The 14,654-nt window shown below is 60.5% G+C and overlaps 1 protein-coding gene across 1 annotated transcript in view; it reads left to right on the forward strand.

The window, feature by feature from the left end:
- The window catches only part of KDM5B (lysine demethylase 5B), a 34,244-nt gene that overhangs the window by 18,691 nt on the left and 899 nt on the right, over nucleotides 1–14,654 (forward strand). The window contains exons 11-26 of the mRNA XM_081114545.1: nucleotides 689–870; nucleotides 1,902–2,064; nucleotides 3,498–3,617; nucleotides 4,445–4,639; nucleotides 5,512–5,693; nucleotides 5,850–5,974; nucleotides 6,676–6,826; nucleotides 6,929–7,043; nucleotides 7,368–7,723; nucleotides 8,714–8,852; nucleotides 8,998–9,177; nucleotides 9,750–9,908; nucleotides 11,019–11,504; nucleotides 12,450–12,558; nucleotides 13,145–13,299; nucleotides 14,200–14,520. Coding sequence (XP_080970671.1) covers nucleotides 689–870; nucleotides 1,902–2,064; nucleotides 3,498–3,617; nucleotides 4,445–4,639; nucleotides 5,512–5,693; nucleotides 5,850–5,974; nucleotides 6,676–6,826; nucleotides 6,929–7,043; nucleotides 7,368–7,723; nucleotides 8,714–8,852; nucleotides 8,998–9,177; nucleotides 9,750–9,908; nucleotides 11,019–11,504; nucleotides 12,450–12,558; nucleotides 13,145–13,299; nucleotides 14,200–14,520 — 3,138 coding nt within the window. The remainder of the gene's footprint in view (nucleotides 1–688; nucleotides 871–1,901; nucleotides 2,065–3,497; nucleotides 3,618–4,444; nucleotides 4,640–5,511; nucleotides 5,694–5,849; nucleotides 5,975–6,675; nucleotides 6,827–6,928; nucleotides 7,044–7,367; nucleotides 7,724–8,713; nucleotides 8,853–8,997; nucleotides 9,178–9,749; nucleotides 9,909–11,018; nucleotides 11,505–12,449; nucleotides 12,559–13,144; nucleotides 13,300–14,199; nucleotides 14,521–14,654) is intronic.

Below are 14,654 nucleotides of genomic sequence, written 5' to 3' on the forward strand. Positions count from 1 at the left end.
GACATGGGACAGTGACTTTGCTCCCTTGGCCTTCAGGTGCTCTAACCTGGGTTTCTCTTTCTGAAGGAAATCTGAGGGATTGGGGCCAGACCTACTTGTCTTTGAATTTTGAAGTTTGAGTCCATTATTTTCCCCACTAGCAAGCTCCTAGCATGGTTTCTGTTCTATCCTAGTAAGAAGGCAGATCTTTTTGGGGGTCAACTTCCTTGAAATCTAATATTTGCACAGAAAAGTACGCAACTACATGTGCAGCTCGATGAGTTTTCATCAGTTGAATACTCCGTCTAGCAGCACCGGAGGATCCTGGACGTCACCCCGTTCTCCCCGCAGCTGCTCCTGCCCTCTGCTCCCCACCTCCTGTCTCAGACGACCCCTCCCCCACAGCACTGTCCTGACTACAGCACCGGAGGGTCATGTGCCCGTTTTTTTTAACTTCATGCAAAAGCACTCGTGTTGTCTGTACTCTTCCGTAGTCACGTTAGGAGCGGGTGGGACGCCGGCCTGTGCTGTGGGCGTCGTTTGTGTAACGTGCCAGAGCCGCCTGTGGCGTCCGGGGGTCGGCAGAGGGGCGCCTCCCTCCCCCCAGCGTTTTCATTTCGGAGGAGACTGTTTTCACCGCCGTTTTAAGCAAGCGCAGTGCAAATGCGCGGCTGCCGCACTGAGCCTCGGGCTTTGCCTCCACCCGCAGGAGTACCTGGACAGCGGCTGGAACCTGAACAACATGCCGGTGATGGAGCAGTCGGTGCTGGCCCACATCACGGCCGACATCTGCGGCATGAAGCTGCCCTGGCTGTACGTGGGCATGTGCTTCTCCTCCTTCTGCTGGCACATCGAGGACCACTGGAGCTACTCCATCAACTACCTGCACTGGTGAGCGGCCCCGGCCCGCAGCGCGCCCGCTCCCGAGTCCTCCCGCCTCTCAGCTGTGTGAAGAGCGGTGACCTCCGTGGTTTTTCCTTAAGATTTTCCCTGCTGTTGGAACAGGCGTCCTAACACGTTAAGGAGGTGGCTCTAGGGAGCCCAGGAGCCCCTGAGGTCGCGCACACGCTGTTTCCAAGTCTGACGTGTTTCTGAGGGGAGGGCCGTTGTCTGTCAAAGGCTTTCCTCACGGAGAGCTGAGCGGAGCCTCGGGGTCCCTGTGGAAGCCCCTGTGTACCTTTGGGGGCGTGTGGCGTGTGGCAGCTTCTCAGCTCTTCATCCAGAGCTGTTTTCCCACATCTGTCCTCCTCTCCGCATTTCCCTTCTTTTCTAAGAACAAGATATTTGGAGATCTGTCACTCAGTAAATCCCGCCACCAGGAGCGGAAGGATGTAGCCAGGAAGGGCTAGTCGTACAGTGGTAGCCTGTCTGTCCTGCTTCCCTCGGGCCCAGGCACGGGCTCGGGGCTGTAACATGAGGGTGGCATCTACCATTCCTCACAGGGACGCCCAGGGTCAGTGTTTGACGGTGTGAAGTGCTTTGAAGAATAAGAGCTCTTTAGGATGCTAATTGCCTTAGTAGTGTTTGCTCCCTGTCTGAACGGACAAGGTAAAGGGAGATGGAGAGCTGTCCTTGTCAGCCTAGGAAATTGTGGCAACCCAATATCCTACACTATGTGACACCTGATATTCCCAGGGATTCTAGATACCTGCATTTCTAAAGGGTCAGACGAAGGGGGGAGGACAGGGATCTGGGGGAAAGCCCATGTCCAGCCTCCGTGCCTAGAGGGAAAACGCACCCGCAGGGACGGTTAGACCTGTGTCCCCAGGTGACCCCAGGGTGCGCACCCTGTGGGGTCTGCTCGGCTGTCCTGTGTTGACGTTGCAGGTTGATTCTGTGAATGTGTGTGATTTGAAGAAGCGACTGAAAGGTCGTGGTTGCATGTTTCTTGAGATGGATTGGTTTTTCTAATCTGTTCCCAGGGGTGAGCCCAAAACCTGGTACGGCGTCCCCGGGTACGCGGCCGAGCAGCTGGAGAGCGTCATGAAGAGGCTGGCGCCCGAGCTCTTCGTGTCCCAGCCGGACCTGCTGCACCAGCTGGTGACCATCATGAACCCCAACACCCTGATGACGAATGAAGTGCCTGTACGTCTCAGCCCTCCCCTTGCTTCACACCCGGGGGCGCTGGGTCTACGGGGGCTGGGGGGTGCCTGGCCGGCGACGCTGTTGGGTGGGTTTGGTACGGCATTGGGGATCCTCAGCTGTAAGAGGCTTTCTCTGTATGTCCATCCATTCAGTCACGCAGCTTCACCACGTAATGCTCCTTTCGTTTATACCTTATTCCTCTCTGCAACAAGACAAAACCTTAAACAGTACATGTTACATGTCAGTATAAATCCCTGGGGAAAAGGCTAGATCCTGTTATAATCAGAACTCAACTCTAATGTCAGAATCCACACTCTGTCCCTGCTCTAAAAAATGGCTTATTGAACCTATAGGATCTTAATTTTCAATGACGAACTGAAAGTAACATGTTTGGTAGATGATGGTTACGTTAACCCCCCCACCCCTCATTAAGCTTTATTAATTTATTAATTTATCTACCTGTTGATCTATTGTTTTTGAGAGCACGTTTATTCAGCTGGGGACGTGTAACAAGGGAGGGCTTAGGCTAGAGCAGTGATGGCGAACCTTCTGAGCTCGGCGTGTCGGCATTTTGAAAAACCCTAACTTAACTCTGGTGCCGTGTCACATAGAGAAATTTTTGATATTTGCAACCATAGTAAAACAGAGACTTATATCTTTGATATTTATTTTATATATTTAAATGCCATTTAACAAAAATCAACCCAAAAAATGAGTTCGCGTGTTGCCTCTGACACGCGTGTCACAGGTTCGCCATCACTGGGCTAGAGGAAGAGAGAGACGGCGTGGCTGCTTGGCTGACTGGAAAGGGGGCATTGAAGTCAGGCTCAAGGGGTGAGTCTGGGATGAGCTGCTGCTGCTCAGTGCACCCCTGGCTGCATGTCTCCTGGGAACCCTAGAGTTTAGCAGATGCGTGCCTGTCGGGGAGCAAAGTCCCCTGGGATGCAGACAGCTCCACCGGCAACACCACCACCAGCTGAGCCACGCCGGCTGGGCCAGGCTGAGCTTATTTTAAAAAATACGTTCTTTTTTATTGATTTGAGAGAGAGAGGTAGAAACACCAATGATGGGAGAGAATCATGGATCGGCTGCCTCCTGCACGTCCCCACTGGGGATTGAGCCCACAACCTGGGCGTGTGCCCTGACCGGGAATCGAACCAGCAGCCTGTTTTCGTTTAATGACATAGGACACTCTTCACCGTGGCTGCATTAGAAAGCTGTGTCCTGACCCGGGATGTAGCCATGATTCCTTTCAGATCCCCCACAGCCCTGTGGTTGGGCACTGCTCGGTCCTGTGTTCCACCGCAGTGGTGTGGGCTGCTTTTTCTGGCCCACTTTTGATTAGTGGAAAGCCACCCTTCCTGGAGTCTAGTCCAGTCTAGTCCAGATGGTCTTCCGTGAGCACGTCCCTGAACCTCCCGTGTGTCCCGCAGGTTTACCGGACGAACCAGTGTGCCGGGGAGTTTGTGATCACATTCCCGAGGGCCTACCACAGCGGCTTCAACCAAGGCTTTAACTTCGCCGAGGCCGTCAACTTCTGCACGGTGGACTGGGTAGGGCGATGCCGGAGCCTCTGCTGTAGTTGTGCGTGCAGAACGCTCTGCGGGCAGTTGCTTGCTTAACCTGTTGCCGCTCGGGAGGCTGGTCTGCCGGCAGCTGACCGCCCGCGAGACCAGGCGCCCGCACACGTACTTGGCCTGCATGTCCGGCCTGTCCTGAGTCCTCTGCTCGGTCAGTGGACAGTTGTTTCTTGTGTAAAAGACTCGACAGAGAGTCTCTTGATTTACATTTTGACTGCAGCTCAGTAGCTCATTGCAAACCGATGACAGTCCAGCCTTCAGACGGGTCCTTGCTGAGCACTAACTCGGGGTCCCCGGCAGCAGTTGTAGGGGTGCCTTTGGTCAGTTACTTGTGAAGCAGGGTTTTGTGTCCGTGTTCATGCTGCTCACGCACCACGAAGAGGTGTCTGACTTACGTGTGACGTTCGCTCTAACGATGACGACGCTGCTCGTGGCTTCTGAGTGATGAGGCTCCTGCAGCTGTAACTATTTGGTGTCGTTTTGGAGCATTTCTGTCCCTGAAGGACGTTAGCCACGCCCCGCTCGGCACGGCTGCTTCAGGAAGTGTGTAAATCCATATTTCCCATTAGGTTTTACCTTGTGAACAGTGATGCATTGTTCATACATTGGGGCTTTGTAAGTGACTTTTTAATGACGGCGACTCACATGCCAGGTCTTGGGGATGCAAGGACTTACAGAGGCCCCAGGCCCCTAGAGCTGATGTGTGATCTGCGGGACCCAGAGGGTGGCTGTGGGGGATTGCGTAGCGAGGCCGGCGCCCGTGGCGGCAGGAGGGGGCTCACGTGTTTGCTGTCTCCCAGCTGCCCCTGGGCCGCCAGTGCGTGGAGCACTACCGCCTGCTGCACCGCTACTGCGTCTTCTCCCACGACGAGATGATCTGCCGCATGGCCGCCCAGGCCGGCGTGCTGGACGTGGTCGTGGCCTCCACTGTCCAGAAGGACATGGCCGTCATGATCGAGGACGAGCGAGCTCTCCGAGAGGCCGCCCGCAAACTGGTGAGGCTTCTGGAACCCCAGCGTTGTGCTGTTGAGGCCAAGTTCTGAGGCACTTTAATACCGTTCATAAACGTCACGTCGGTCTAGTTTCTGGTGGACGTGGATGAGTGGAACAACGGACATCTGTCTCTCTCCCTTCCTCTCTCTAAAATACTAGTAGTTTGAAACCCACAAAACAGAATAAAAGAGTGAAACAGGAGCCTGGTCGTTCCTGAGCTGCCTTCACTCGGGTTGGGTTTGGGTCCCGGCCCAGATGAGGAGGAGGGAGGTGAAGGTTCGCTCTGTCACCGGCGAGCGTCCTGGGTCTGGCTGTCACGTGTGCATCTGCAGGTGAAGTTCACCGGCTTCAGCCTTCGTTTTTCTTGACACCTTTTCCGTTAGCAGAGGCTCTATTGGGACTCGTCCTTTTCAGGGAGCGGGATCCCTTCAGATAACTTCTGGGGTGAAGGGCTCTGTGCCACTCGGCATCGCCCCTCTCGGCAGGTCCTGCTCGCCCACCTCCTCCCTGTCCTCGTGCTGGTCCTCTGTGGGCTCTCCAGCTTCTTCCCCTGAAGCTGAAAGTACACACGTTTCCTTGGCTCTGCCCTCTGCCCCTTGGAGTAGAATAAACAGCTGCTCTCGAGTTTTGTCATCCTGCTCATCACTGTTTTCTCACATCAAAATGGCCAAACACAAGGACGTAGCCTTGTCCAGCAGCGAACGGGTCCTCACCAGACGAGTGAGGCAGACGCGGCCGTGTTGGCGGTCCTTGCCGCCTGGCATTCCCACGGTGGGATCTGTGCGCGTGTGGTGGTCCGGCAGCCACTGCGTGCTCGGTTTGGGCTGGTGGGTCGCACTGTCCCGCGGAGACCCCCAAGCTCACTTTATTCCAGGGAGTAATCGATTCGGAAAGAATGGATTTTGAGCTGTTGCCGGACGATGAGCGTCAGTGCATAAAGTGCAAGACGACGTGCTTCATGTCGGCCGTGTCCTGTGCCTGCAAGCCCGGCCTGCTGGTGTGCCTGCACCACGTGCCCGAGCTGTGCTCCTGTCCTCCTGGCAAATACAAGCTGCGGTGAGTAGGTTTTTAAAAAAAATTGCTTTAAGAAGATGGCTTTTTTCTGTGGAAAACACAAAATCTGTAATAAAAGCTCAGTGACATCCCTGGGCCAGGGCTGAAATATGTGTGTAAAACATCTGACTTTCTCCAAACCCACGTGTCCGTCTGCAGATACAGATACACTCTGGACGACCTCTACCCCATGATGAACGCGCTGAAGCTGCGAGCTGAGTCCTACAACGAATGGGCCGTGACCGTGAGCGAAGCTCTGGAGGCGAAGATGAGCAGGAAGAGGAGTACGTGTCAGGACGACGGGGCCGGCGCGGGGGCCGGGGGCAGAGCCACGTCGGGGGGCACAGCCGCGACCCGACCGTCCTGCCGCCTCTGCCGCCGGCTCACCCCGCACGGCTCACCCCGCACGAGCGGGAGGTTCAAACCGGGGGACGGGGAGACGCCCCGCATCCCAGAGGGGCCCTGAGGGGGGGCGGTGCACGCTGGCGCTTCGTGCCGGCCACACGGCAGGGAGCAGAGTGACCTTCACCTCTTCGTCTCAGAAACAAAAGTATTTCACGTTTTCACGGAACCTTAGGGAACGTCTTTATTAACGAGACGCCCCGATGAAGGCAGCGCCTCTGAGTGCTGGTGGTCAGGCGCTGTTCTCTCAGCAGCCTCCTGCCCCAGTGTCGCCGGCTCCCCTGGCTGAGCCCGCCTGTGAGCACAGGCCACCTGCCCGCTGCAGAGGGAGGTGTGCGGCTCCGTCAGGGTTGGCACTGGCTTTGCTTTGATCAGCCAGCCGCTTTCCATGTGAGCGTTTCCGCTCTAAAGGGTTCCGCGCCGAAGGGCACCTCTGGGCACTTGTTGGGAACACCCCACGCTGAGCGTAACCGGGCAGGGGTGCGAAGCATTGCGGGCGCTCGCAGAGCAGAGCTGGTGAAGGCAGGCTCCCCTCTGGGCTCAGACGCGACGGCCACAGGCGGCGCCTTCCCTTCGTTCCCAGGCCTCGCCAGCTTGAAGGCTCTGATCGAAGAGTCGGAGACAAAGAAGTTCCCGGACAACGACCTCCTGCGCCACCTGCGCCTGGTCACGCAGGACGCGGAGAAGTGCGCCTCTGTGGCCCAGCAGCTGCTCAACGGGAAACGGCAGACCAGGTGTGCGCCTGGGGCCGCCGGCCGGCCGTGGCTGGGCGGGTGGTGGAGCCGGGAGGGGGCGCGGGTGTGTTCTCACGTGGCTTCCCCGCTGTGTCTCCAAAGATTCCGATCCGGGGGAGGAAAGTCCCCGAACCAGCTGACGGTGAGCGAGCTCCGGCAGTTCGTGACGCAGCTGTACGCGCTCCCCTGCGCCCTCAGCCAGGCGCCGCTGCTGAAGGTAACGGCCGGCGCCGGGAGGCCTGGGGTCGTGGCCACGCTGTCCTCTTGAAGGTGCTGCGAGGGGCACGGAGGGCTGTGTACAGGGAGAGCATAGGGGCTCATAGCGGAGGGAAAGCCGCCGCCAGCTGCTCATGGCGCTGCTCAGGGTCTTGTTTGAGTTCCTCGTCTCAGCGGTCAGTTAGTGTGTGGTCCCTCGTTTACCCGTATTCTCCCTAAAACCCAGCGAGGTGACACGGGCGCCTTGCTGTGCGCGGGGAGGTCTAAGTGGGAGAGAAACCGTGACTGAAATCACAGCTCTGATGAGCACCCCGGGTGCTTGCAGGACCTTCTGAGCCGCGTGGAAGATTTCCAGCAGCAGAGCCAGAAGCTGCTCTCCGAGGAGGCGCCCCGGGCGGCCGAGCTGCAGGAGCTGCTGGACGTCAGCTTTGAGTTTGACGTGGACCTCCCGCAGCTCACGGAGGTGCGCGTCCGCCTGGAGCAGGCCCGTTGGCTGGAGGAGGTGCAGCAGGCGTGCCTGGACCCCAGCTCCCTCACCTTAGATGATATGAGGCGCCTCATAGACCTGGGGGTGGGCCTGGCCCCATACGCAGCCGTGGAGAAAGCCATGGCCAGGCTCCAGGAGCTGCTCACGGTGTCTGAGCACTGGGACGACAAGGCCAGGAGCCTGCTCAGAGCCAGGTGAGCTGGCCCGCGGGCGGCCCGGGGGGCGGGAGGGGGGGCGCGGAGCGGGGGGTGACAGACGGCACTCGGCTGCTGCAGCTGTGCATGGGGATGCAGGGAGAAACCGCGGAGATACTGGGGCTGGCTTGGAAGTTGGACAAAAGAAGGTTAATTTTTTTTTCTGATTATGAAATGAATCGTTCAAATAGACATGCCTTTTCTAGCCTTTTTCTACCTGATACCATCTTTGAGAGAGAAAATATTTACAAGTAAGTGGAACTGTTGTTTCACTCAGTGAATGAGTGACATCCAAGGGGCCTTAGAGAGGAAGGTCTGAGCTCGTGCTGAGTCTGTGGCAGGAGGGCCGGCTGGACGCGGGGCTGCCGCAGAGGAGTTGAGCGCCTTGCCTGTCCTGAGCGTGCACTGGGCCCGGCAGACTGTCCGCCATCCTGCCGTCCGCCTGCGGGGTCCTTTGTCCAGTTGACAACATAAAGTACAAGAAATAACCTAAGTCATAGACCTTTGTAGTCCTTGCGTGCTGGTCGTTGGCAGAGTACAAGCATTGTCCTGCGGTGCTTTTGGCATGTGGACATCCTGGAGAATTTCTAAAGGTTTTTAATTGAATTTGCTGGGGGACATTGGCTACTAAAATGAGACAGGCTTTAGGTACACAGGTCTACAAGCGTCTGTGTATTGTACTATCCCAGATGACTTTAACTTTCTTAGTGAAACTGTGTGTCGACACGTATGTAGTTTGGCATAAAGTACGACGGAGTACGCTGCGCGTGGAAGCGTGTGGTTGTACCCGCGTGAAACGAGGAGTAGGTAGAACTGAAATGCTTTGCTGTGACTGAGATGCTCGCACGTCTTGGGCGGCCAGTGAACTAATTAACTGAGTACCCGGTGGGTGCCATGTGCGGAGTTTCCTTGGAGGTGGTTTTTCTGTTTCTCTGGGAAACCCCACGGGAAGTGACGTGCAGGCGCTGAGTGCTTGCTTCTCTCTGCCAGGCCCCGGCAGTCGCTGACCAGCCTGGCCACGGCCGTGAAGGAGATGGAGGAGATCCCCGCCTACCTGCCCAGCGGGGCGGTTCTGAAGGACTCGGTGCAGAGAGCCAGGGACTGGCTGCAGGACGTGGAGGCCCTGCAGGTCGGTCACACGGCCCGAGGGTGTCGGTGTGTCTGTTGAGAGCGAGAACAGGAAGTCCGTGCAGGCCTTCGCTGCGCAGGCCCGTCGTGGGTGGGCCCGGGCTTTCTCCCCTTTCTGAGCTGCTCTCCTTTTTCTCGGTGATCAGGCCGGAGGGCGTGTGCCCGTGCTGGACACGCTGGTGGAGCTGGTCACGCGAGGCCGCTGCATCCCCGTGCACCTGAGCCCCCTGCCACGGCTGGAGTCCCTCGTAGCGGAGGTCCAGGCCTGGAAGGAATGTGCTGCCAACACATTCTTGATGGAGAACTCCCCGTACTCGCTCCTGGAGGTAAGGGCAGCGGCCGCCGCTCACCTGGCTCCCGGGCTCGCGGGCGCAGGCAGCCCCCCGCTTCCCACACAGGCTCCACGGACCCGTCTCGTCTGTGCTGCACGCGCTGCTGTTCAGTAGAGCAGGGAGCTGCTCCTGAGCTTCGAGCGACGTCAGGGCCCGGTGGTTGTGGCGTCGCGAGGAGGGTGCTCGGTGTCTGGGGAGGGAAGGGCTCTTTGTCTTTGAAGTCGTCGTCCGTCCGTCCCGTCGTCCCGTCCCCCCCCCCCTGTTGTGTTGAGATGGCCCCTTCCCGCCTGCAGACGGTGAGCGGACCAGGCGCGCCCCGTGGAGGGCGGTCGCTCACTCTGTTTTCGTGGCCTGAGGCTGGTCACGTCTGTGCCTGGAACCAGGGGCCATGCTTGGCGAGATTTGCCTCTTTCTCCCTTCGTCCCTGTCTTCCCTCCTCGGTCAGGGCCGCTTGTCACAGATAAAACGCTGGGTGGCCAGAAACGTGGGTCCCCCCACCACGCGGGCTCCTGGGCTCGTGGCCGAGTCTGGAGCCCGCGGACGAGCTTGTGCTGCCCCCCCGTCAGGTGCTGTGTCCTCGCTGCGACGTCGGCCTTTGGGGGTCAAAGCGGAAGCCAAGGAAGCTGAAGGAGCCCTGGCCCAGCGGGAAGAAGCGGAGCGGCCGGCTGGAGAGCCTGAGCGACCTGGAGCGGGCCCTGGCCGAGAGCAAGGAGACGGCCGCCGCGGTGCGTCCCCCCCGCCCCGCCCCCCCGCCCCCCCCCCCCCCCCCGACGCGCACGCCTGTGGGGAGGGCCAGCAGAAAGGCTTCCTGGGACCGGTGGAGAGTGAAAGCGTCCCATGGGAGATGCAGAGGCCAGCAGATCTGGGGGGCGGGGGTGCTGGGTGCTGACGACCTGACGGAGAGAAAGGCCCGAGGGCGGGCTGGGTGCCCGCGGGGCCGTCTCAGGACGAGGCCAGGTGTGGCCGTGTTCAGTGAGCACAGTTTCAGGGCAGAGGAGTGTGATTTGGGCGCTTGAAAGACACTTTTTAATTGAAGTACAATTGACATGCAGCATGGCTTTAGTTTCGGGTGCACAGAGCGCGAGTGGGTATCTGTGTTGGGAATGATCACACAGTCTGAACACCTCACCACACGGAGACTTTTAATAAGAAGCTTAGGGTCTGCTGGCCTCTGCGCCTGTCCCATCCTCAGTGCAGCCACCACCCTGGGTGCTGCCCCAGGACTGGCCTCGGTTAAAGCTGGACGCCCGGGCCTTTTGACCCCCTGCACCCACAGTGCCCACTCGCCACCTGCCTCTGGCACCCACCACTCTGCTCTCTGTGTCTGCGCTTGGGGCGTCTGGATTCCATGTGAAAGTGAGATGGACGACTCGTCTCTCTGACGGTGTCACTACCCGATGCCCTCAGGTCCCTCCATGTAGCAAACGGCTGGGTTTCCTTCTCCTTACGGCTGAGCAATGTCTCACTGTGTCTGTGCCCCATCTTTACCCATCACCCGTCACGGACCCTTCACGAGGGGCCCGGGCCTGCTGGATCCAGCGCATACCTGGCCAGTGTTGCAGACAGGAGACATGGCCAATGGTCATGTGGCAGCTGGCAGCGACTGGGCTGAAAGCCGACGGAGACCTCAGGAGTCCGTGCACCGAGCGTGTGCAGAGCAGGCCCTTCTGTGGGAGACGGGGCAGGAAGTTAGACTCTCGGGTGGCGCATGCAGAGAGTTTGCTCACATCCAGTGCAGGCGCGTGCCAGCCCGTCTCTCACTGCCGCCTGCAGGCGGGCACGGTGTTCCCCGCACTTCACACGCGTGACACTGTCCTCTGGTTACTGCCTTTCAGATGGCGGCCCTGGGGGAAGCCCGCCTCCGGGAGATGGAGGCCCTGCAGACCCTCCGCCTGGCCAACGAGGGGAAGCTGCTGGCGCCCGGCCAGGAGGCGGAGACGAAGGTGTGCCTGTGCCAGAAGGCCCCGGCCGCCCCGATGGTCCAGTGCGAGCTCTGCCGGGACGCCTTCCACACGGGCTGCGTGGCGGTGCCCGGCGCCTCGCCCGGCCCCCGCGTCTGGCTGTGCCCCCTCTGCCGGCGCTCGGAGAAGCCTCCCCTGGAGAAGATCCTGCCACTGCTGGCCTCCCTGCAGCGCCTCCGCGTGCGCCTGCCCGAGGGCGACGCCCTGCGCTACATGATCGAGAGGACGGTGAGCTGGCAGCACAGGGCCCAGCAGCTGCTGGCGTCCGGGAGCCTCACGCCCGTGCAGGCGCGCACAGGCCCCGGGATGTGCCACAGCAGGTGGCCGGCCGCGGCAGGACCGGCGTCCGAGACCAGCAAGGTGAGCCGAGCTTCTTGCTGGCTGTGGGAGCGGATCCTCTGCAGGTTTTTCCCGATGGAGCCTGTGCTCCGGTGTTGCTGGTTCTGGTGCATGGCCGTCCCTGGCACAGCGCCCACCTTGCCTGGGCCCCCACCTCTGGGGCTGTGTCTCCACGTGGCGTGTTTTCTCAGCTCCAATGGCCAGCCTGTCTCTGGAGCAGGTGCACACGATGTTTCCGTGCGTGTGTAGGGCCCAGGTACATGCCTGGCACGTGTGTGCATGTATATATATATATATATTTACTTATTTTCTCCCTGTTCTTCTCTGACACGCTGAGTAGAACTGGTCCTGGCTCTCTGCCTGCTGTTCTGGGAGGAAGAACAGGGTGAAGGGCCCGGGGACCAGGGGAGAGGCCTGGGTCTCACACCGTCTGAGCTTCCTGTGAAAGCCAGCGTTCTGACCACCATGCTGGCCGAGTCCCCATGTCCCTGGAAAATGCCGCAGGTGGAGACTCGAGGTGCCACCGGAGGCAGCCTCCTCCCCCGGGTGAACCGGCCGGCCGGCAGGAGGTCCCGGTGCCCTCGAGATCGAGGGACACAGGCCGTGAACATCCTGTGAGTTCAGAGGTCAGCAGGCCAGAGAGGAGGACAGAAAGTTGGTCCTTGTGTTTCTCATTTTTTACGTTTCTGTCCAGGCGTTTGAAATCCAGTGCCTGGCACTTAGCAAGCGATGGGTTACACTTTCGTGGCCCAGATGCGAGGTGGCTGTGGGCAGCCCGCGGGGGGGACACATGTCCCTGTGCGCAGGCTCTGCCAGGGCCGTGGTTGCTAGTCGAGGGGAGGACACGACTGTTAATTTTCTGATTTGGGGGCAGAGACGTGGCCGGTGCCTGCCTGCCTGCCTGCGGCCCTGGAGGGAGGCGTTTCAGACCCCGGCTGGCCTGACTCCGCCTGCTTCCTCCCTTAGGCGCCTCAGCCTCCCGGCACCGTGTCCTCCGAGCCCGGCGAACAGGACAGCAGGCGCTCGTCTCTGCAGGCTCCCTCCTCGGCGGGATGGAGCTGCATTCCCCTGCACGGTGCGTGTGTCATGCTTGTTGGAGGCTGGGGCGCAGCAGGCCATGTCGCAGTGGGAGAGGGGACCGGGCGTTGGCAAGTAGGAGGAGCCAGTGTGAATGTTTCCAGCCAGGAGGCAGGAGGTCCCCGAGCCATCCCTTCGGGGGGAGGCGGAAGCCCTCCCAGGGAGAATCAAGGCAGCCTTTCCTCAGAGGCCGTGGGCTCGGGCTCCTCCTTCCTTAGGAGACGGGGGATCGGGCGACGAGCCGCAGGGAGCTGCCTCCTCTCCTCTCTGCCTGTGCAGCCGCCCGGGAGCCCGCGGAAGCTGTGCCTGGGTCACGGTGCCCGCGCCGGGGGCTGTGTGCTGTCCGTCAGGCTGCGTTAGAGTAGCGGAGTGAGCAGGGTCGCTGTGGAGTCGGTGCGTCCCTGGCCATCGGGAGACTCAGCTCAGTTGTGCTCACTGCTTCAGGCGCGTTAGGCGAGGCTGGGCTTCCGGTGAAGGTCACTTCAAGGACAGGGTGGTGGCTGGCGGGTCCCTCTGCCGTGCCACGGTCTGGCTGTGGGTGACCCCGTGGCCGTCCACATGGTGACCTGTCTGCTCTGTGGCAGGTGTGAGCCCAGAAGTGAGCGAGCTGCTGATGGAGGCGCAGCTGCTCCAGGTAACCCTTCCTGAGATCCAGGAGCTTTACCAGACGTTGCTCGCGAAGCCCAGCCCTGCCCAGCAGACGGGCCGCAGCTCCCCCGGCAGACCCGGCGGCGAGAAGGTGAGTGGCTGGGGGCGTGGTGCAGCCAGTGGACAGAGGTGCCTCTCGCCTGGGAGGGCAGGTGTCTGCAGGGAGCAGGGCTGCCTTGCACCCCCTGGGCTCCCTGCCCGGGTCTGGTCCTGCTCGAGTCTCTGGATTTTTTTCTTTTCACAAAAGGTGCTTCTACCATTTCCATGTAAAGGAGCTGGAAGCAGGTTATTTTTCTCCTGTAAGACACACAGTAGAGACGAGTGCAGTCCTAGTGGGAAGGCCTAGTGAGAGAACCTTCAAAACTCAGATATTCTCCGAGTCACTGTTTAACACCTGCTTCGCTCCTCTAACCTTGCGAGGCAGCTGGTGGGGGACGGGTGAGACGGGTCCGTGTGGAGTGCTGACCAAACGAGGGGGACACTGGCCTGGCCTGGTTCAGGGGCTGCGTCCCCCTGTCCTGGGCTCACTGACCCATAACCCTCGGCCTGGAATGCGGTGGGATCGGGGAGTCTCCTGAGCAGAGGCTGCTGCTGCTGCGGTACCTGTGGCGGCTTTGGTTGCGGCCGTGTGCCCCTGTGCGTCTGCGGGTGGAGGCCCGTCCTTAGAGGAGGGGGTGCTGGCTGGCTCCCTCGGAGCCGGGGCCAGGGACAGGCTCTGCACTCAGTCCCGCCTCCGGCTGCCACTGAAGGAAGGAGGGAGGCAGTGCCCACCGCCCATGCGGGTGGGTCACCCGGGGGTCAGGCGTGTCTGATCTGAGGCACGAGCAGGAGGCTGCCGTCCTGCGGGGCCCGGGAAGGGGTGACGTGGGGGTCCGGGCGCAGTGTTTCTCGGGTTGATGGGGCTCCTGGGGTTCTCGCGGCGAACCCTCGGCCTCGCTGGCGTCCGTTGTGGGCAGACGGGAGGCTGAGCGGAGGTTGCTTGTCCCCCCAGAGCGACTGCTGCCGGGCGAAGCGAGAGGGAAGCAGCAGCCTGGAGAGGAAGCTGAAGCGCCGCCCCGAGAGAGACGGCCTCGCCGGCGAGCGCTGGGGCCGGGTGCGGAAAGCATGGGCGCCCGGGAGGAAGAGGATCAGACTGGGCCCGCCCCAGGACACGGACACTTTCCAGTTAGAGAGCGAGCGCGGCCACGCGCCCGTCTGCGCCGCCGACACCCACTCCCTGCCCTCGGACCCCTCCTCGTCGGAGCAGGAGGACTCTGAGGACGAGGACGCCATCTGCCCGGCGGGGAGCTGCCTGCAGCCGGAGGGAGACGAGGTCAGTGCGGCTTGGCCTGGAGGACGCGCTGCCCCTTAGCTCCGCACCGCGGCCCGCGGTCTGTCTCTCCTGCTGCCTGCTCTGCTCTGAGTGATCTGCTCTCTCCAGCGCTCCTGGCTCTCCTCCCTTTTCCT

Source organism: Myotis nattereri (genome assembly GCF_964212035.1).
Source record: "Myotis nattereri genome assembly, chromosome: 20".
In the NCBI taxonomy this organism is placed as follows: domain Eukaryota; kingdom Metazoa; phylum Chordata; class Mammalia; order Chiroptera; family Vespertilionidae; genus Myotis; species Myotis nattereri.